The 23,321-nt window shown below is 36.8% G+C and overlaps 1 protein-coding gene across 9 annotated transcripts in view; it reads left to right on the top strand.

Moving 5' to 3' along the window:
- The window catches only part of ZNF385B (zinc finger protein 385B), a 151,761-nt gene that overhangs the window by 109,554 nt on the left and 18,886 nt on the right, over window positions 1–23,321 (top strand). For all 9 annotated transcript variants that reach the window (XM_009934016.2, XM_075431225.1, XM_075431229.1 and 6 more), the window contains exons 3-4: window positions 1,013–1,123; window positions 14,569–14,731. In XM_009934016.2, coding sequence (XP_009932318.1) covers window positions 1,013–1,123; window positions 14,569–14,731 — 274 coding nt within the window. The remainder of the gene's footprint in view (window positions 1–1,012; window positions 1,124–14,568; window positions 14,732–23,321) is intronic.

Here is a 23,321-nt window from a genome sequence, read left to right as displayed (position 1 = left end):
ATATTCTGTTTTATTTGAGTTAGAAAAATATGTTTGAATCTTTCTGAGTTGGGAAATTAATTTTTATCTCTATCCATACCACATCAGGAAAAATGACATATTATGCTTAATTGAGGCCTCGATGCAATAGCAGTTATAAACTCTTTTCCTTAACATCCCAGCCATTCCCCAGCTCCTGCAGTGGTAACAACAGAGCTCTCTGTCGTCTTGAGGATATTCTAAACTGGTGACCAACAGAGTCCTGGTATTTAGCGAAGATGTAATCAATTGCCAGTTCCTGAAAATGGTCAGTCAAATTTAGGATTAATATGTTTGGCACTTCACTTATCTCAAATTTTTCACAGCGTCAAAATGTTTCTGGGAAATTCAGTACCATTTCCCGGTGCAAACACTGCCCGTATGCTCCTCTGAACTTCAGCCTTCCCATGGGCTCTGTCACTCATCAGTTCTGCATGGAAATGTTTGGGGATTGCGACCTTTTTTCCCAGCAAGTGATGTTTCCAATGGAGCCTGCAAAGGACCTCCTCTCGCAAAGAGGTCTCCAGGAGAGAATACTTTCCAAATAAGTGCTAATATCTATCACTGAACAGAAAAGAAAGTAGAGATAAATACAATGATTTGTTAGGGTGCAGAAGTGGTTGCTCATAATGTGTCTGTTGCATCAGCAGGTGACAGGGAAAGGCTTTCAGGGAGCTCTTTGCACTCCAGATACAATAGCAGGGCCCTGCAGCATGGAGGATGTGCAGGCTTGGGGGAGGAACTATTTAGTAGCCTGGGGATGGCAGCAACAGTGGAGCTGCCTTTTCTTCATAAGCTCTGGCATGCTACCAATTCCCTAACCTGTGTTAAATCTAATTATTATGCAGGCTGAAATTTTATTTCCTCCTGTTTATCTCAAAAAAGTAAAGAAAAGAAAAGAAAAATCTTCCAGTAGAAAGAGTTATTTTTTATTTTTCTTCTGTACTGTATATTGCCCTGCAAAGTTGTAAATTGATTATTGTTTGTTCTCCAGATGGATCCTGTACAAAAAGCAGTAATAAACCATACATTTGGAGTGTCAATTCCCCCTAAGAAGAAACAAGTCATTTCCTGTAATGTCTGCCAGCTTCGCTTTAACTCTGATGTGAGTATTGTCTATTTACATTCCTTTTTTTTTTTTGAGTACAATAGGTATAATTAATCTAAACCTCTTTTTCCCAAACAAATCATTCCAGTTCTGCCTACATTCTTCTCAGCCTGCTGGGCTGATGCTTTGTCCACTCAGAGGTGGAAGTCCATAGAGGTACATTGCTCTTTCATTTTCTTGAATGGGTCTGGCATAACATCTAATGCCACATCCATTGACGATATCCCATTTGACAGTCCAGTAACCTTCAAGAGGTACTGCAAAAAAACAAGCAGGGGGGAAGGGCAGTCAGAAAGGCTTCCCTAGGGTCCTCTTCATGTCATGCTTGCTCTTCTTCCAGAGGAAAGATCTCATTTTCCTGTTGTTCCTATATGCTTTCTAATAATGTCTGCCAATTTCTTTCTAATTTTCATTTGTAATAAATATGAACATTTGCTTCTAGCTGTCTTTTTTAGTATGATAAGGTTCAAGGAAGCTATTTTCTGAGGCATAATTCAAAACAATGTGTTCCAAAAGAGCATATTGACTGATATGTTAACATATATATCTCATTAATATTTTTCCTGAGTGGTCTAAAAATTAAAGAAATTCCAAGAAAACTGTATCTAAGCAAGTGATGACCTTTTGACACTTTAAAGATATGTATTTTTTCTTGGAGACTAATTACTGCTATCATTAAGCTAATAAAAACCAAAAACAGTCAGATTTTTTGTTGATCTCAAGTGTAAGAACAAGTACTTAATTGATGTATGAATATTATATATTTCCCTATTATAATTTTAGTCTATGAAATAGTTTGCAGACACCTCCTCAAGGCCTGCAAGTACTTGGTACTACTAGAGATTCGCAATAAAGCCCCCACACCTCTTACTCTGATTTTCTCTGCCTCTACCATCCACTTTGAATAGTGTCATGTAAAGTGAATTCCCCGGTCTGGCTTTGTTGTCTAGCCTGGTAACGATTTTGAAGCATTGCTATCTTACCTTCAAATTGATTTTTAAATCTGTCATTTTTTCACAAGCTTATTCAACTTGCTTTGAAGTGGTAATATCTACTTAGTTAACCAATTTCAAAAGTCGTTATTTAAAATTTAGTTCACTTGACTATCCTCTTTAAGGTTAAGATTTAAGATTTAAAAAAAAGCTTTCTGCGATGAAACTTGGTTCAGATACTGACTTTTGCTGATCGAAACAAGGAACTGGTAAAGTTTTTAAAAGGTTCCCTGGGCTCCATGGATCTGAGTCTTGTTTCCGAGCTGGACCTGACTCCATTTCCGGGGCGGCAGCTCAGCCTGTTCCTGCTCTTCCCTCTCCTCCTGAGGTTAGGGCCCCTCTGATGATGGGTCCTGTCCCTAGAGGAGTCGCTCACTTTCTCCGCACGGACATTCAGGTGGACAAACGGCACTTCAAGCGGACGGACTGAATCACAGCTTGGTGGCTCAAAACAAAATAAGAGCTGAAATATTATATCATTTGTACATCTGCCAACGAAGCAATTTTTCCTATCCAGACTTACTCGTAAAGTAGAACAAGTGCATATTGTATTCTGCTTTCAGTAGTGGCATCACAAGAGCATGGCAGATTATTGCATTGTTTCCTCTTGTGGGGTGGGTGTATTCATATGGTGTCATGCTCCTTTCTTTCTAAATGCAAGCAATATGCTCAGTTATAGTTACTAGAAAATACCATCATCCTTTTGTAATGTGAGAAAGGATGAAGCATCATGGCTGTGCCACTGTTAGTGATAAAATGCAGTTTCTTACTGCCTACAGCAGTCTGCTGTACCAGGACATTCACGAACAGCCTGGAAATTTGAATTTAGAATGTGCTGAGGTTCTAGTAGTGTTACTAATACCAGAAAATACTTAAATATAAGTTTAGCCTTCACAAATATTTCTATCTAGCCTTTCATCGCATTATTCAATTTCTTCTTGGAAGCTTTACGTAAGATTTTAAATCTTTCCTGCCGGTTCAGTCTTTTGATCTTAGGAGTTATTTATCTGAGTCTTTGCTGCCTTTTTGTTATTTTTAAGTAAGATCTTATTTTATTCAGATATTATTCTCCCCATAACCTGCGTTGTTATAATTTCACTGAGGTAATGCTAATGGCCTTTCAACTAAGCTCTGCAGACTCAGAGTTCTTTTTCAGCTTTTTTAGCTCCTTCACATAAATAAATATCTGGACTCCTTGCTTGTATTTTTCTTTTTGATTGCTTTATAATGTGAAATAATTCTTAGGGGGTGGAATGCTCTTTACAATCTACCCTGCGTTTGCAGATTGAGGAAAAGGGAGTCGGATATTTGTGAACCTTGTGACCGTTGAATCTTTCAGTGAATCATTTCCACCATGTAACATCCTAAGATGTACTGAGAGCCTTTTGAGTGGCGTAAACTGTGATAACCTGCATTAAAGCCTTGAGCATAGCACATTGCAGAATGAGGTTTGTAGTACAGCCACTTCACACTTGCAGTTTCTTCTAGGTCTACAAGGCTGATATGCTTCTTGTTGTTGATGGGCATTTTGTTCCTTTGAAATTCCTTTGACCTAAAGTATGCAAGCAAGTGAAATAAAAATGACAGAAGTAAGGTATTAAGAAAGTTTTTTTACTTTTGTTCTCCTAAATGAATTTCAGTTGCATGGTGTTTGAAGATTTTGAGCTGATTCTCGTAGTGCTTTATCTATTGCATGAGTAACATACAGAACAGTGGATATTCATCTGTGAGAAGAAGAAAATTGGTTTCCTTGCCTGCAGTCTTTTCCTCACGCTGTGGACACTCACTGGTCTGGATCGATAGACCAAAAAAATTCAGACTAGTCAATTTATAATTGTCAAACCTCCTACTAAATTAATGTGTTAAATTGCAAAGGTTTCACTTTTCTTCTGTGAGTGTGTCTGCAGGTTTAGCTTTGCTGAGAGTGTTCTGGCATCAGATTCAGAGGCAGGGATGTGCAGCTATCTGCAGGAAGAGAAAGTCTGATACCAGGAATGGAAGGAAATTTTAGAAAAGGTTGTCTCCAGTGTGGGAGTAGACATACCTAATGTTGAAGTGATGCCTTCTATATTTTGAGAGCTAAGTGTTGCTAGGATGATGTTATTTTTCTTCTACTGTATTATAATTTGAACAGAGCATTTCCTAACTGGATTCTTCAGGATCTCCCAGTCTCCTATACTTTAGAAACAAATTTTAAACCTATAACACGAAGAAGACATCCATGTACAGACTCTAAATTCAGTCTAGTTTTAGCCTGATCTGTTTATCCTCTTCCAAAAAAGAAATGATGGGTTTTCACTCATAGACATTCAACATCATATTCTACATGTCCTTTTCTAGAATTCATTAGTTGCAGTTTTGTTGATTTGGAAATTGTGTTTTTCTGCTAATAAATGCTAGCACCATCAGTTTGAGCACCCCTTTCAAGCTCTGTCAACTCCAGGAGAAACTATAATATGGAAGAGATGATCCAAAGTCTTGAGAATCAGAAAATTTAAATGCCATCTCTGTGAAGTAACACCAAACCAAAGTTGTTTTAATAGCCTGAACTTTGAGGTCCTTGAGTGGGAATTTTGTCTGTAATAGTAATACTGACCTGACAGCAGTGAGAACTGAGGTTGCTACAACAATATTTTTCACATGATCTTGTTAAGACGCTGTGGCTGGTACTTAGAGTGAGATTAGGTGTCTAAACCTGAGTGTCTTTTCATTTGACTATCTGAGGTATCTGGGATACCCACACCAGGCTAGCAGACCTAACAGAGGACCTGCAATTAGAGGCCAGGCAGGACACCTGAGGACATCCCAAATTATACTGGATGCCTGTTTCTAGAACTGAATCCCCACTCAGTCAGTTTGCCTTTTTGTTTATTGTTGCTTTCTTTTCTTCTTGCTTTTCTTTTCTTTTCTTTTCTTTTCTTTCCTTTTTTTTTTTTTTTTTTTGAAGCAGGGCAGGAGGAGCAGGATATAGTGAGGAGAAGAAACATTAACAGAAATAGTAGAAAGTTAATTGTCCTTAAGATTATGACACAAAAAACTGGGAAGTTAGTAGAGCTCTCAACATTTCCAAGGAAGTGAAATGGCAAAAAAATGAGGAGGGAATAGAGAAAACAGCTTTTTCCTGACCTAATTTTTCATTATAGTAGATACCAGGAGTCAACTAGTCAACTGCTGTTGAATTAAGGAGGAAATTTCAATATAGGAAGGATAGCGTTATGAGGATTGGTAGCTGATGAGATTGATTAGTCAGAACAGACAATAAGATACTTCATGAACCTTATTGTGTTAGTCAGAGGAACATACTTTTTATGAAAACTTTAAAAAAAAGCAACACTGTCAGTTAATAGTTGCAGTTAAATTTGTTGCAGTATATTGGAATAAACACAGATTTTTCTGTCTTTGCACCAAAATATCTGTTAACACTATCTTATCTTTTAATTTCTACATGATGTTGAAACAGTATGTGTTCCAGTGCAGCAATGACTAGTGTGTCAGTAAAGTTCAAGCTACGGTCTTGTGTTAGAATCCAGCACAGAAAAAATGAGAAATATCTCAGTTATATTTACTACCACTGGAGACCATGCAGCAGACGAGGAAGAATCCTCTTCATGGAACAGATTGTCATAGTGAGTCAGATTTTACGCTTGCTTAAAGGCCACCAGAGCAAGGGACGTAACTGTATTCCACCAAGAGGAAGCAAGACATGCTGAGAAAGATCTGGCTTAGCCTTTGAGACAATATTTTTTTTCCTTCTAAGAATTCTGGGATTCCTTCCAAACCCATGGTATATCTGTGTGGACTATAGATAAGCTTAGCTAAATAAGTTTTCATATTAATTACATAGATCTGACTTGTTGATATTAATTATTTATATTACAGACATTCTAGCAGAAACAAAAAGCAGCTTGAGGGAGTTTGCTGAATCCTTATGATTCCCATAAGAGGGTCCTGTAGCAACAGAGGAAGGGGAAAAATGGCTGTTTTCTATCCCACGTATCTCTGCCTATTCTTGGCTCGTTCTTTCTCATTCCTTCTGGCCACCAGATGAATCTGCAGCATCTCCTGCAGCTGCTGTGTGGCAAGAATTCCCTCCAGCAGCTGTGGAGCTTTGGCCAGACTGTCCCCAAAGTGTCTGTTGTACTCTGTTACGGTGTCTGACACTGTAGCTTGCAGCCATAAGAGAAAAGTGAGTTGCAGTTGCAAGAATACCTGTTTGGCTTCTGCAGAATTGCTTTTTTCTCCAGAACTATGAATCGTCACCTCATGTTCAAGTAACTTCTCTCTGCTCTTCTCGCTCCATACTTGTATGGATAGTCCACAGAGTTTTTGGAGCTTGGGCACTGTACAGTAATGTCAATGCTAATCCAGCCCTTTTCCTCAGCAGCCAGACCTCTCTGTACTCCAAACTCACAAAAATATATTATGCCCACGTGGCTTTTTTCTTTGCTTTTTTTTGGTGGTGTTTTTTTTGAAAACAGTTTGTCATCTGCTGATCACATCTGAAAGAAGTATCTGCTTCCCTCTGCGCACTGTTTCTAGTAGAAAGGTCTTTGGCTGCGATACAGCCTGGTAGGCACCATCTTGTTGATAGGATATAATTTGATTGAAATGAACTTGCATTTGCGTGTTATGTTGCTCTGTGGCAATAATGGCACAATGACTGTAAGTCTGTCCTGCTTTTTGGTGTCACCTGTGAAGACTCAGAAATCAAGAAAAAACATCTTGTAGGCAGATCAGAAAAAGCAAACGTAACAGCTGGGCATTAAGAGATGCTGAAGGTCATCTTATTGTTGAATGCATTTATATCTAATAAAAATTATGTGATGATAGTGATTATCTTTTTAAAAAGCCAGAAGGCAAATTTTTGAAGTTTAGGCAAGTATTACCAAATGTTAACTTTGCGAATTTGAATGAATCACTCATGCTGTCAAAAAGATAACACACGAAATAATCAATAGCATCAAATAAAAATCTACAGAACTGTCAGCATCTTTTGTCAGATGTTTTACATTTTCCCTATAAATGAGACTATTTATATTGATTCTTTGGGTTTGGAGTGTAGTGAAGCAGATAGGAGGTAATTAAAAGCATAAATCTCAGGAACTTGTGAAGGTGATTTTCTGTTTTGTAGACAGAACTGACAAAATGATGAAAGTTGTCAGCTCCAACATGACAGAAATAATGCATGATTATAGGGTACAGGGTTATAATGTGCTGAGAGTTCTGTTCAAATAACAGCTATTTAACAAAGCTTTTAACTAAGTTTGGTTAGATATTTAAAATATGAGTTAACTCGTTAAGACATATCTGATCTTCACATTTTTTGATTTTTCTATGTCCTTTTCAGTAGTAATCTACCTTACTATTTGAAGCAATTAGGTTTTAGATTTCCATTGAGAACAGAGCTGAAAAAATAATGCATAGCTTTGGTATAACAAATGTATGAACACTTAAGTTTTGCACATTTCTTCAACTACATCTATAATTAATATCAAATGAGATAAAACTAAATTTTTCAACAGCACTTTCTAATGTATCACTTCATGTAATTTTTATTGAAGTTGTGATTCTAGTCTAAATTCTTAATTTATACACTCCTCGCATAGATATGTGCACTCTTACAGTATGGTTCTAACGGGTAAACTATGTGATCAAATGTTTGGTAGACCTCTTACTATTTTAAGAAAGGGAGCTTGCACAGTTAGATGCCTTCGCTAACAGGACCACTGCTGTTTGCAGCCATGTCGGGAGAGCTCTCAGGGATGCTGCACAAACTTCATTAAAGCACTTCTCCTAACTGCCCAATCTAAGGCAGTTACGGTTAGCCTAACTGCTTTCACACTAAGAGCTTTACCTGCGAAAACAATTAATTTTTTTATACTCAAGACTATGTAGTTATGATGGAGTTCTTTAGTTATCAGGGATTCTGGAAGTCACAGCCTCGCTTAGATCTGTGCTTTTACAAGAACACTATTACTTACCTTCCGGGACTACTCAGGCTTTATTTATATCTTTCAGACACAAATTCTGATGACCTCAAAAAAAACTTTGGTAATTCATGCTATTGATAATTTAGGATAAAGACCTGAATGTTATGAGGATGTTGTAAGTATTCTGAAATAATTATGAAAAAAGGAAATTCTGTATTAATGATATGCCCTCTGGAATTGGAATCAGCTTCATTTATAAAAGTGGGCAGGTACACAGGTGTTGAGAGGTGGTCTTTCTACAGTGTATGTTGTGACTATATTTAGGACATGTTAGATTTTCTTTTTTTTAATTACTTAAAACATTTTATAGTATGCAGGAAGAATTTGTAGATACTCCAGAGAAGAACAGAAGTTTTCAGCATAATTACGTATCTTCGAAGTCTTCAGCTGTAAATTGCCTATGTGTTTGAACTGTTATTGGCAGAAGCTTTTGTGGTATTTTCAACAAAATATTTTTCATTGGAGATTAGCATTGTATTGACACCAAAAGATTACAGCATTTGAGATAAAATTGCTGTTGAGAAGACTTCCCATCCAGGGTGGAACTCCTGCTTTAAAAACATGCAGTACCAAGGGAGAAGAAATAGAGGCTACAAGACACCATATTCAGTTCCATGTAGTTATGGCACTCACCTGGCACTGCAGAGCCTAAGGCATGAACCCAGGCTTCCCACGTGGATACTTCCGTCTCCCTTTATTTCTATGTTTCTCCTTCCTAATGTCATGCTGCTCTACATACATTTAATTTTATATGTTAATTGTCCAACTGGATAATGCGGGAGCAGATTCAAGCATTCAGCTTAAGTGTTGGCAGTCCAGTGGTCTTATTTCCATTGAGACCTCTTGAAGGGCTACTTCAGCTGATTCTGAAGAAACCTGAAAAAAATTTTGATCTCTCACACGTACACACTGAGCCATTACACTCAGTCAAACCTTGCATCAGGTTGTCATTGAAGGGATCTGGTAGGTTAATATTTTGTCTCTTTATGTAGTAATAATTTCAGTTAATTAGTCATTCACACACCAAGTAGATTCTAAAACTCAGTTACTTGTGAACTGTCAAAATGAACAGTGCTGCTTTCAAATATACTGTCAGTCATCGCTCCTGACAGGGATAATTTTCCATGATCTTTTGTACTACAGTCTTACCTGAATTTCAGAGGTTTTTTTAAAGGTAATACCACTGTCAGTGAATCTGTATGATCTGTATGTTTCCTGGTTATCTAATCTTTCAATATATACATAGCTATACATATACACATGTTTAAGTTTATGCAAAGTAAAGCTATTGAGGTTATTTTAAGCCCTATAATATGCTAATAGTATTCACATTTATTTTAGAAAACATGTTTACATGTAGAAGATAAACATTTACATTGCTGATGTTTTATTTGATGCAATCTAGTATATAAGGCTAACGTATGTAGTCTCACAGTTTAACATCCTGATGCTTAGATTTCAAACGTAATAATTTGCAGTTGAAAGTAGCAATTAACTTTAGATTATAAATAAAATGTAACATTTGGATCATTTATGTGTCTCAGTGAAATATATTTTTAAGAGAGGAAAAACTTGTCCTTTTGTACAATCCAGCCATTCATCCTTATAGCATAGAAGGCTTTCTTAAAAAAAAACCACAAACACATAAGGTTTAATTGGTTAGGGTTTTTTAATTACTACTTAAAGACTGTGAATGGAACTAAAAATCTAGATTTCTTAAAGAGAGGATGGGCATCCTTCCACCATTTTGAGGTGTAGAAATTTGAAAAACAGTGAGAGAAAATTGCATATTTATTTGTCTGTCAATGATATTCTTAATTATTTGCAACTAAATTCAAAATAAGGCTTTCCACTAAACCATCGTCTTGTAAAGATTTAGACATATGTTTAGTGTCTTAAAATATGCATCCTGTTGATCAAAATGTAGTGCCAGGCAAACGTAGAAACACTTCTGTGGAATTTGGCCTGTCAGTACAAAGGTATTTTTTGCATTCTGGTATTTAATGTCGCGTTTATCACAGCTTAAAGCTTTTCCTGTTCATTAAACTTACTAGCCAGTACTTGATGACTTTCTATACTTTCTAATAAGTAGAGGGATTCCATTGTGAAATGTCAGAATGCATATAACTCAAGCTAATAGACCACAGTCAGTTTTAGAACCAAGTGGAAACTCGATTTTCCTTTTAGGGAGGGAATTCCACTTTTTCAAAAACTGCCTTCCTTAACCTAGTAGGCACTTCATTTAAAAATTATAATAATAACAGAAGTTCAATGGTGACATTTAATTTCAATTGTATAAGCAATAAATTTAACTTCTTCTTTTTGAAATAAAAAAATGCAGTATTTCAATAATATTGAATTGAGGCACAGATAAATTATTTTAGTGTAGAATTGATTCATCCCTACAGTAAATGCAGCCCTATATACTGGAATACATTATAAAAAATTTATAAATAAATAAATAAATAAGCAGCACAGTACATGAGTATAGAGAGATTCATTATGGTTACATATCTTTATTTTGGCTTTTCCTAACTTTTTTTATTTTCTCAAATATAGTTTTGGTGATATGGAATTTGCATGATTAGTTGTACTTAGTTTAGTTAATGTTAAAGATTATCAAAAAGTATAGTCAGTATCCTTTAAAATACTGCTTTCCTAAGATAATTGACTCTTAATTTCATTTTATATTTTATTGGAGTGTTATGTTAAAACTGGTAAATTGTCTTTCTTTTATACGTGTGACTTTTAAACCTTGCGTGTACAGAACTTCCTTTGGATTATCAGAGCAAACGAAAATAAATGTTCGGCTTCTTGTCTTAACTAAAAATGAAAATTGTATGTGTCATGGCTTATTTCAAAGTTATGTTTTGTATTTCGATGCTGTATGTTACAGAGCTCATAACCTGTACTATATTGCTGTATTTGTGTCAGAAACAAGTTTTAAATGGGACTTGGAACAAATATGTTTGCCTTTAATGTGGTACATGTGCAAATATTTTTAAAACTAGGGTTAGTGATGATCAGGACGTTAATAATCGGAATAACTGGTACCAGTAATAATCAGAATTTGCATTCGAATTTCAGATTCCCACAGATGTCCTTTTTAATTTTGCTTACCATGACTCCAGAAAACTCCAGTGGTTTCCGTAACACAGTTAGAACATAGTTCCATGTTGATACTGCATTTCAGTTACCAAAAGGCAACTGAATCAAATGACTTATCCCACAGTGGATAATAAGCAAACTCTGAACTTCAGGTGTATCAGAAAGGGTTAGAAAATAGTGCTTATGGCTAGGAAATATTGCTTCAATACCTCAAGGAATGCTCCTCTAAATTCACAATTGAAAAAGTATCTGTGTTTCTACTCGCAGAACAGAGATGAGTTGAAAGAGCCTAAAAAACAAAGCTTCAACAAAATTCAGCCACTGGAATTTGAAATTAGACAAATTTGGTGTAGAAATAAATGGTATGTACTTAACTGACAAAGTGAAGCACTGAAACAATTTACCAAACGTAGATTTTTCCATCCCTAGCAACTTTAAAATCAAAGCTGGAATTTTTTTTCCCCAAAGGAATGTGGACTAGTTCAAACACTTTGGGAAAAGCCTGATGTTTTCAGAAGCCCTACTTAGATGATCATAGCAATACCTTTTGGCCTTATCATGTACAGCTATGAATTCGATAATAAAAATATCATAATAATTACAGAACTTAAATAAAAAATGAGTCCATTCACCATGTTCCCATGAGACTTTGCTTGTGTTTATGAAAATCTTAATTTTAATTCTGCCTGGGCTTGTTTGTTCTCAACAGGTGTCATGCACACTATATGAGGATTGAATGAAGGGAATCAAAGACTGTAGTAGGTTATTACTGATATTGCAGGCATTGTTATTGCAAATATCAGCAGAAAGGCTTATTATCAAGTAATTGACTTACTAAGTCTTTCTCTTGAGTGCACTTATGTCTCTTATGCCAAGAGCTTTGGCCTCAGGCAGCATATGATCCTATCAACAGCACATATATGCACAGAGTTAAAATATTTAAAGGGACATCATCAACTTGAGAATGCTTGAGTGGAAAATCTTGTACTTGCTATTATTTAAAGTTAAAAGTCTTGGAACAGAAAAGGTATATATACACCTTAATTTTTAGCCTCACTTTTTGTACACTGTAACATGTGAATAATTTACTTAATGTTGTTGATGGCAAACGCTCCTTCTAGTGCATGACGTAGCAACAGCAAAGCTTAAGAGAAATGGATAAAACCCAACAAGGGTGGAGAGAGACAAAGCGAGACTCCTGTGCCGGTGTAAGGCCCGTCGACATAACAGGGTGCAAACAGATCTGTGCTCCTCTACCCACATTCAGAACTGAAGAGGTCCAACCCGGAAGTTGACAAGTGTCCCTTTAAGTAGTGCACGAAGTAGTAGTGGTATAGCTGTTTGTTTCTTTATAATCCTTAAATTCTGTTTGTACACATGTTAATATTTCAAAGGTTTTAAAATCAAGAAATAGTTTAATAGCAATTGATGAGTAGACTCTTTACTGTTTTCATAATAAAGTTTTTAAAAAAATCTCAAGTTCAAAGGAATTCAAAGCAGAATTTATCTAGCAGCCTTTCTTACTGAATGCTTGCTTACTGAAATCTGTAAAAGAAAAGATGCAGCCACAACATGCCATGTACACCATCCTTTTGAGGTGGAAAGCACTGTGTTTCACAGGGTGTGTAATCACTTAAGAAGCTTCGGTCTATACGAACTTCACTCCTCTGTTTTAGTGGCAGTTCTCCATCAGTTTTAATGGTGCATATAATTTTTGTGAGGACTCCAACACTCCAACACACTGTCTATTCTCCTGTCTGGTCCAGCTGTTTCTACTCTTCACTTACACTCCACCATATCATAAAACTGTTATTACATGCTGTCCCAAAGTGACTGTATTGTAATACCTATTTCTGCTGATCTTAAAATGGTTTTCCTCGTTATGGTAGCACTCTTTATGGAATTGAAATGTCTGAGATTTAATAGTTGCTTTTTATAAAAAGCATGTGACTTGTTTCATGTCTCGCTTCATTTAACACAGAGAACTAAATAAAATAGTCCTGGTCAATCGAAGAGAGAGAATGTGGTTTTGCATGAATGTGGTAAAAGTTTACTTGCACTGGTGTTTTTATACTCCAGGTGCCAAGGTGTGGTCACCTGGTTACATGAAGCATGCTTTCTCTGAGTGTTTCACATGGAAATAAACTACAATATTAACTTTTTTAGTTAATATGTAACCTTCAATAGAGGCGCCTGGTAGTATGACTGAAATAATTTTTAAAAACTATATTTGGAAATACTAATAATGCAAATCTGTTGCTGGATAGTATAATGTTATGAAAATAGACTGTGCTTTGTATAAAATTATGTTTCTTACCCTTTTTTGGTAAATTACTTTCTTAAGAAGGCAAGAAAAATGTTTAAATTTATTAGCTGAAACTTCCAAGCTTTGGAGTTTGTATGAAGCACGTAGTTCCTGAGTTTTGCACCTAACAAAGTGGCCTGATTTGTCAAGGTAGCTGGTTATGTAATGAGTCAGGAACAACAATGAGGACTCAAAATCACTGAAAAAACAGGCATTAATTTATGTGTCTAGCCTTAGCTGTGCAACTTCAAAAACACTGATACAATTTTTGAAGATAGTTTTAAGACAAATGTGAAATAAACATTACATCTCCGTACATGTTCTATTTGGGCAGACCAATAAGGAGTACATTATATATAAAACACTTTAGCCAAAAAAAAAAGAAAAATCTTAGTCTTTGGAAAAAATTATTCAAAGCACTTTATAAAACAATCGGGACTGATAAGTATTTAACTTTCTGTCTTTTACTTGGGTCTACTGAAGCTTATAGGTATGGTGTTTCTTCATTTTAACCCTTCTTGCTTGGTCTAATAGTGAAGTCATAACGTCATTAATGCCTGTTTCAATTGCTGTTAATGTAATGATGAAAATACTTTATGACTTTTGCACTAGATCAAACAGAAGGAAGAACGTGTTATTTAATGATGTTACAGCATGGTACATCTTTCTAGCTACAAGCAATAAAGACTAGGAAAAAGTACTTGAAAATTGAGTAGCATCTTTCTCAATTGCGTGTGTTTACATTTGTATAGTGCTTTAAATCTTTAAGCACCATGGAAGCAAAGAATTACATTAGGAGTGACAGAATTTTATGTAATCTCAAAGCCTCTTTTTTCGAGTTACTGAAAACGTACCATTCATTAAAAGCCTGTCGTTTGAATATATAAGCACTTATATCTAGAAAAATTGTTAGTATAAAGCTACTAAAATTTTCTAGGTGGAATAATATGGTGCCTGCTATTGAAAGTGTCACTTTTCTGCCTTGTCACCCATTGTGTTTATATAGATGTACAGAAAAAAGTGAGCCTGATTTGTTCTCCTTTGTAGAGCCAGGCCGAGGCCCACTACAAAGGAAGTAAACATGCCAAGAAGGTCAAAGCACTAGAGGCAACGAAAAATAAACCCAAAGTTGGTTCTTCCAAGGACAGCGCAAAGGCTAACACAAGCTGCTCCACCGCGCCAGTCACAGCCAACATCTCTGACAAATCAGGTCAATGAAAACTTTTTGTTGTATACATTCTTTATTTTCTGCTTTTTTGGTGTTGGCATGAGAGGATCTGGTTGCATGATAGTGATCCATGACTTCTGTTTTCTAAACTATTTGCTATCCCTTCTTGTACAAATTGATTGGTTTTGAGATTATCAAAGTGCTTTTTGCTGTCTGTGAAACACCTGGTGCCCCTGAATGCTAAGATCTACTTTTTTTGAACTTGTGAAATTTACTCTTATAAAGTATGGATGTTGTTCATACAACGATAATAATGGATGGGTGTGGGTGGAGGGGCAAGCCTGGGATGTATGTATTTAGCACAAGAAACCTTTGTAAGAAATTTTTCCTTTCTGAATAGGATAATATTGCTACCTACACAGCTACAGAAATGTAGTGAAGCCTCACGACATGGAGATCTCCTGCCTTCCACAGCTCATTAGTGCTTCAACATCACTACTTTTTTTTTTTTCCCCCCCTATTAGTAATTTGAGGAAGATCAGTAACTCTAATTGCAGTGGAGTTGCTTGAGTCTCTTTCTGCTCTGTCAATGTTGTGTTACTGAATGAAATGGGAGAATTTCCTGAACTTGCTGAAGGTCTGAAATGCTGTACTTGTTATCCAGGAGAAAGCACCTACTGTAGGTTACCCAACTGTTGGTCTAATAGACTGCTTCTGATAAATTTGCTTCTGCCTTTGTAGCCATTTATTATACTCTTCACCAGAGCTGAGCTTGCCTCAGATGCCATAAGGTGAATGACACAGACCCCCACCCCTCCGCACAATAAAAAATTCCGTGTCAGTGGCTATGTGTCATCCTGCTCTCTCCACAGCAGCACCAAAACTGACCTTGTCTGGGTCCTTAGCAGTGACAATGGGTGCCAAATTTTGTGTTGATTCACCTAGCAAATCATATTTTAGGTTTGAGGGAGATAACATGACTCCAAGTAGCGTCTTCAGGTAAACAAGCCATGTTACTATAAAAAGGTGCAAACTAATATTGATCTAAATAAAATGTGGACTATTGAATGGAAAGAGTTTTTAAATACTTGATAAATGTTTTACTCTCTGAAATAGCAAAAATAGCTTTTGTTAAAATAGCTTACTGCTTCAGATGTACACTGTAAGAACTCAGACAACTGCTGAAGTAACATACCAGTTCAAACTTCAGGATTTAACATGTCAAGAATACATTCTGTGATAATGTAATTGAATAATGCTCTCCCCTGCCTATGCCAAAGGCCAAGGGGGAAATAAGAAAAGCTTCAACATCTTTTACGAATTCCATCATTTCTTCCATTAGTCTGGATCTGTCATGTGTTTTCTTTGCCAGACTATGAGATCTGTTCCTGACTTAATTTTCTTCTTCCCTGTGCAATGTGCTTAAAATCATTCACATATCTACATTCAGTTTTTGGTAAAATAATCTAACCAATGACAAGGGAAACCTGCTCTTAATATTTTTATATTGCCCTTTTTATGTTTTGACAGTGTGTTGGTTTATGCTATTAATTAGTCCGCACAAATTAGATTACCATCTGTGTCTGTTGGATTATACCACTGCAAGCATTTCTACATTAAAAATCAATCACAGTGGCAATTTAGTTAAACACTTTCTTCACTTTAGGAGAGCAGTGGGATTCTATGTGAAGGGGAAGCTCCTCCAGAGCCTGTTCCTGCTCTACAGGAGATCGGGGGTGGGATATTTGGAAAGACAAAATCCCGAACCTGGAGTGGCAAATTCTCTGTATATGCAGGGAATGTTGGTCACAGAGGTGGGGAACGGCTTGGAGACTGGGGTTTTTACCAGGGGATGGACTTGAAACCAAACCATGATTTTGTTCAGGTACACTTTCACTTACAGAGGCGATTATTCATCTGTTCTTTAACATATGTTTAGCTCTTTAACTTAATGCTTGTTGCAGCTAGAACAATCACTTTGTCACTTCTGGGAATCAGTGGCAGGGGAAGGGGGTTGCTGTGGAGCAAATTAACCGATACTATTTTTTCTGAGTATTTTAACACAGCTTTCGTTCTCTGAGAAATGGATAATTACTATATATTAACTGTATAGGTATATTTTAGTTTTCTTTAAGAGATTTCTTATTCTGAGAGTTTCAGTTCATGTGTGTATTTGTGGCCTTCATTTTTCTATCCCGATTTCCTGAGGAAATGAGACTTACGGTCATATCATCTGTCCCTATCACTGTTATTGTCTGGCCATGTCTTCACAACTTTGACTGTATTGCCTAGTGCCAAAAAAATTCGTGAGGGGAATAGGTTTGCATGAAGCTCCTGTAAGTTTGATGAAAATTGGCACCTGGGTAGAGGAGAAGCCTCAACTTATGGCCTGTCCTGAGAGATGCTGCCATGTGAGCCTTGTTTTGCTTGGTCTGCTGACTGGTCAGGCACTATGTCTGCCTTCAGGACAGGGGATTTGAGAGTGTATTATACGTGGTGTAGGTCTGAAAAAATTGCATTAGAAGGACATAGAGTAGGGGCTAAATGGAATCAAGAAAGTGAGTTAAATTCCACCACTTGTGGAGCTGTTGTTTAACCTTTGTGCTTTAGAATAGTGCTGAGTTCCTGAGAAACGTTCATCAAAAAATAAGTCATTCCTAGTGTCCTTTTCTTGAGTATGGAAGAGGAGATTGAGAAGCTAAACACAGAAGACAGTTTTAAGTTCTTGTGTTCCTTTGTTATCCACTGTACTTCCAGTGGTATTGGTGCAGAATGGGTAGGGAGTATTATAGTAAACTGATAAAATGAATTTACTATTCTCTTATGTAGGTCTGCTAATAAAAGGACACAACAGGCACAACTAGCAGCCTTTTTGATATGCTGTTATTTTGAGTGACGTAATGATGAATGATCTGGAGTTCTCCACACTGAACAGTTGCTATATATTGGACTAAAATGACAAGTTTTCTACAGAGCCATGTCTTCTGTAGGTCAGACATATCATGAGTTCCAAAACACTTATTTGTCAGAAGTCACTATTGTAGTAGTAACAAGAAAAATAATTTCACTGTTAGCGCAGCTTGTGTGATTAATCTATCAAAGGCAAAATCCACATTCATCCAGTCCTTATTTTTCAAAACTCATGATGCAGTGGTCTCTCTACAGCTGTTCCTCTCAACTTCAGAAGTGTGGCTGCTGGTAGAGCTGCAAAAGTTAAATTAATCTTTAAGGTCTTTTGGGAAGTTTCCAGAAGAACGTGGGCTCCTGCAGACAAAAGTGGCCTCAGTCAAATGGAAAGGGGTGACTCTGGACCTCGATCTGAGCATGATGATGCCCAAGTTCTGAGAAAGTGGTCTTCCCTGATGATGTTAATAATACATTATGACTTAGAAATTGCATTTGTAAATTGATCAGCAAACATGTAATGATAAGGCCATAGTACCATAATGCTGAGTTGACTGAAAACTCGGGTAAGTGGATATTGATGGGATTGGATTGCACAAGTTTTGCACCATAACATGATTAGACTACTATGTGATCTTATTTTCTAAGCACACAACTCTTCACCATTTAGAAAATACTTGGTTATTAGTACTTGTAAGTAACACCATCCTATCCTATTCGTTATTTCTGCAGACAGGAAGAAAATGCCACAGATGATGTGTGACAAGATTGTTGTTCCTGTACCTCCTGTTGGGTCATGTCACCTTGTCCTGATGGGTATTAGCAGATTGGAAGTGTCCACAGAGGACCCTTTCATAACCTGTGTCCCACACAGTTTATCTAACCACCCAGGAAAAGTGTAGTAATGGCTATAGAACAGTTTCATATGCTAGAAAATCACTACTGTGACACTGCAAGCTTTTTTGTAGCTGCTTTGAGATATGGTTACAGAACAGCAGTGTTAACAGCACTGGGAGCTGCTCTTTCACATGGGGCAAAGGATTCCTTTCCCTCCCTGTGGAAGCCCAGGATTTTCAGGATGGCTTCACGCAGAAGTATACATCTATGTATGGCATATATGTATGGCATTGCTTTAGAACAGGGAAGGGGTAGCAACCAGTACATAACACAGTTCAGAATATTGAGAGTGCGTTTTAAATATAGCTCTGAGAATGCAATAGAAGACGGTGTCTGTGATCCCAGGTTAGCATAGTCTGGATGCTCACAGTGATGAGTCCTTTAGGAATGCATATGATAATAGCTGGATTGAAATGACACTGTTTACTTATCAAGCAAAGAGGAATTCTTTGATCATACTTCCAAATCAAAATAAATAGTTCAAAATGAAGCAGACAGATGATGTGATATCACCTTATTTGCATTTTGCTTTGATATAAAAATCAGGGAGTAAGTGCATCTGTTTTTAAACTACTCAGAAGAGTCAAAACCAGGTTTCAGATTACAGAGGTAAGGTCACTTTTTTTCTGTCTTTGATCCATCCAGTATATGCTCTATTTCCCTTGTGCCAGTGAGAGGTGTTTGTGAAATGATAGGTATGGGCATCTCAAGTTTAGTCCTCGTTCAAATAAGATCAGAAAGCTCTGCTACTTGGGACTTAGTAGGTGCAGATAAACCCTTTGGATTCTTTATGAAAACTCCTTTTTGTTCAGCTGGTATAGGGATAGGCAATATTACACACCAAACTAGGCCAAATTCTAGACCCTGTTTCAAATCCTGGCCCCTCTTAGCACTGCTTTGTTCTGTTGTCGTGTCTCAGGGCAGCTCAACAAGCAGTTCACAGGGTCACGGTGGTGATATTCCAGCATATGAGCAGTCCTACGCTCATCTGCTATGTATGGCAAGGACAGCAGGAAGGGCATGCAACTGGGAAGTTGTTTGCCATCTTCTCGATCCTAAGTGGGCACTGTAAGAGTTATTCCAGTCATTACAGCTCTGTAACTAAAACCAGCTGGAGGCTGTTCTGAGGAACGTTGTCATACTAGAGTGCAGTACAGTGTCTGCACCAAATGGGCTAGCTCACATTTTGAAAACAGCCTAGAAATGTTGATGAACCTAATAAATGCCACTTGATTTCAGGCAGACATACAGTAATTTCCTGGCCTATTAGACAGGACTGTCAACCCAAGTTTTATCAGACTTAGAAAAGTTGAACTTGAGGTCTTGTCTGTGGGTTTTAGTTCATTAAGGGCTTTCTGTGGGTGCTTTGACAACAAAACTGTGTGGGATTTTGTTTTATTCCTAAAGTAGAGCGCAACATGCTAAATCTCGTTTACTCAGGAAGATTACGATGGGTATCCCAATTAGCAGTGCTGTTTATTCATCAACTACCAATGAGGTGTGATGTCCCAAAGGAGGGCTCAGTTCGTATTTTGCAAGTCCACCATCAGGATCCTTAGTCATGTTGCTTTCATTGCTTCTTTTAAAAATATTTCTGCCAATGCTTAAATTCTAAACTTTTCCATATGTATCCCTGTACTTGGAGTAATCCTAAAAATGATACCAGTTCTCTTACCAAAATCCCTTTTCACCTTAACACTTATTTCTATTTGTCACCTTGTTTTCCACTGATTTTAAAGGAATGGCTCATTTACATATCTCCAATAAACATTTTTTTCAGATAATCCTTCAGAAATAGCTGAGAGATAGAGACATGCAGCCTCCACAACTGAACTGTGATATATCTGTTCTGGGAAATCCTGTGTTATTTGTCATACAGATACCGTTATAAGAACCTCAACGTTTATGGTGTTTCTAGGGCATTTATTCTTCAATCTTTTAAATCTTTGTAATGTACCCAAGTCCTCCAGACCTCAAAATATGTTGTCAAAAAGTTGAATTTTGAGGGTGGGGCAGGGAAAGAGAGGCTCTAGGAGAGGAACACAACAAGGATGTGTTTGCTTTGCTGTCCCCCAATGTCAGTGAGCCATATTTAGAAGTTCTGTCTTATGCCTCTCAAAGATGCTTGTTGTTATGTCTAGCCTCCGTCAAAAGCTACAGATGAGCCTCATCAGTTCTTCACATTTATGTTTATATAAAGAATTCTGCTGAAGTTACATGCTATAAAATAAACATGCATCTGTGGTCATGTGTATTCAGATAGTGCCTGCTAAGCACCCGCGTATTTCTGTTAGATAAAGGCATTAGTTTATGGTCAACTAAGTAGTAAATTAAATCAGATTCAGCCACCAAGGAGAGTCATTTCAAGGGCAGTTTTTCACTAAACCCTCTAAGGATGGTAAGTTTTGTTCTCTTTTCATTCAGTGTTTCACAGCCATCTGAAGATCACTCTGTATCGCTACCTGTTGAAACTCTGTACCCAAAATAGAGGTATAGGCACAGGATTTGCTGCTTGACCACAGTGCCTTTATAGTTGATAATATAAAATGGAGTTAATAAATACTCATAAGCTTATCACAGATACACTGTTGCAAGTAGCATGCATGTATTTACATGAACATTATAGTGTCAGTATGGATATGTAAAATATACTGTCAGTGGCACATGTAATGCCTGTGTTGGATTTAGTAGTAAATGGTTTCTGGGCATTTCCTGGTGGGTTATTTCAGCAACTGTTTCAGGGAGTTGCTGTTTTGTTTATGCTTTTAGGATGAAAGGTTTGCCAAAAAGATAATTAGCGAATCAAAGTCTTTTAACAAGGAATCTTTATAATAGGTCGGATCTTTAAACAGTTTATTCCCTGTCACTCTTACTGTTCATACTTTTCAAAAGTGGACATTCAAGCCTCATATCTGCATGTGTGTCTTACAGCCTGAATGGAAGAGCAGTCATTCTGCGCTTTTTGGTGTCCATAACCTCCTGGGAGCTCCTGGATGTCTTCAGGTGTTTCTTCAGCTTGTCTATAATAATGCTAACTAACATGTATCAAATTCTGCACCTCTACTGAAAACTGATTATAGGTGGCATTAATGGAAAAAAAAGCTCTGCGGCTGACACAATTACACTGATGAGCTGTTGCAATTCCTGTTCAAATTGAAAAAGGTCAATCTTTCTTCTATTATTATATCAATCAGAAACACATGCAAGCAGGATTTTGTTTTGAATAAATGGTAAGCTTTTTCTCCTGCAATAATTTAAGCAGAAATTCTGCATCAAAAATATTGTAAGAGGAAATAAGCCTTTTTTTGGGTGTTCTGTGCCTGAGCATTCATGTGTCCTCTATCATTAAGACTGTATACCACTATTACTTTTACTTACTTCGAGTTTTAAAAGCTGGAATTTCATTGCATATATTTTCATTAGCATCCTTAAAATTACACAAATTTTTTCTTATTTTGGGGAGAGGTAAAGATAGGCATTGGGACAAGCAAGAATGACTGTACTAATATTGCTGGACAGGAGGAGCAGAGCCAGGGATGCTCTCAGCTAGTGTTTTTGGTTTTGTTTTGTGTTTTTTTTTTTTAGCTAGATGTATGTGGTCATTTAAAGAATTCATTTATATTCATTAAATCTTTCAGCAACTCTTTTATATTGTGAAATCAGGCATCTGTTTTTCTTGTTTGTTCTGCTAATGATGTGCCTATTGAATATCCAAAGATTTGTTTGGATAGGATGGTGATGATAATGGAATGATAATAAGATGAATATGAAATAACAAAAATTACTAGCAAATGTATGTATGTGTATTTCCATAGAAGACATGATACCAGAGGGGTGATGCCATCAGAACTGTTATGTATCACATCATTCTTTACTCATCATTGTCTTTACAACATACTATTACAAGAGTTCTTGAGTCTTCAGGTAAGGAAATGGAGAAGGGAAGAAAGTGGGACAAAAACGAAGTAGCTAGCAAAGAGAGAGTTGAGACTGAGATACCAATGTCACTCATCTGCTTGGAAATTTTCTGTTAGCAAGAAAGTGATCCAGAAATATCCTAAAAAGTGAGAATTATGTAATGAGATTTTGTAAAAATTGCGAACGAGAGAAATAAATTATCCTATCACCTTACAGTGGTTATTATTTTGATGACAAATGACAGTATTATTTGCCTAAGAAAAAAATAATTCCTCAACCAAGCCCTAAGTTTGTTTTTAGATGACTAATACATTCAAATCAATGGAAGTTCTCTTTATTTACGTAGGACTGAAATTAGCCCTTTAAATCCATTAGAATGGAAAACTCCCAAAAAAAGAGAGCTGCTGGTTTTGTTGGTTTTTTTAACAAGCATGGGAGCACATAATACTTTCACAAAGCTTATTAAAGAAATGTAATGCTAAAGAATTAAGGCCATTCTTTTGATGCCAGACATTTAGTTTTCTCACATAATCAGAGAATACGTAACAGAATGCTAGCGATTACTCGTACAATTGGTAGTTGGAGTTTTGTCTGTGTCCAGTTGTGCCAAAGTTAAAGGTTGTGTCGAATCTGTAAAATTTGGGTTAAAATTCCTCCTTTTCTCTCAGTCTTTGAGTGAATTTAGTCTCCAAATGTAAAAGTGTGGGTCAGGCCCAATGCTGTTGCTTCAGGATGCTTTGGTTTTGCCCCTAACAAAGGTAAATGTTTTAATTTTTAACCTTTTTGTCTGGAAAACTGGTACTTAAGATTGTGGAAAACAGTCTTGCTGGTGGCTTTTTTCTTTATTTCTCAGCAACTATTTGAGTAAAGGAAAAGACCTCTGAGAGTGCAAGCTGATCTAACAGCACCTTCT

Source organism: Opisthocomus hoazin, chromosome 9 (assembly GCF_030867145.1).
Source record: "Opisthocomus hoazin isolate bOpiHoa1 chromosome 9, bOpiHoa1.hap1, whole genome shotgun sequence".
NCBI lineage: Eukaryota > Metazoa > Chordata > Aves > Opisthocomiformes > Opisthocomidae > Opisthocomus > Opisthocomus hoazin.
Note: the sequence above shows the minus strand (reverse complement) of the source record. Positions and strands in the feature narration are given on the sequence as shown.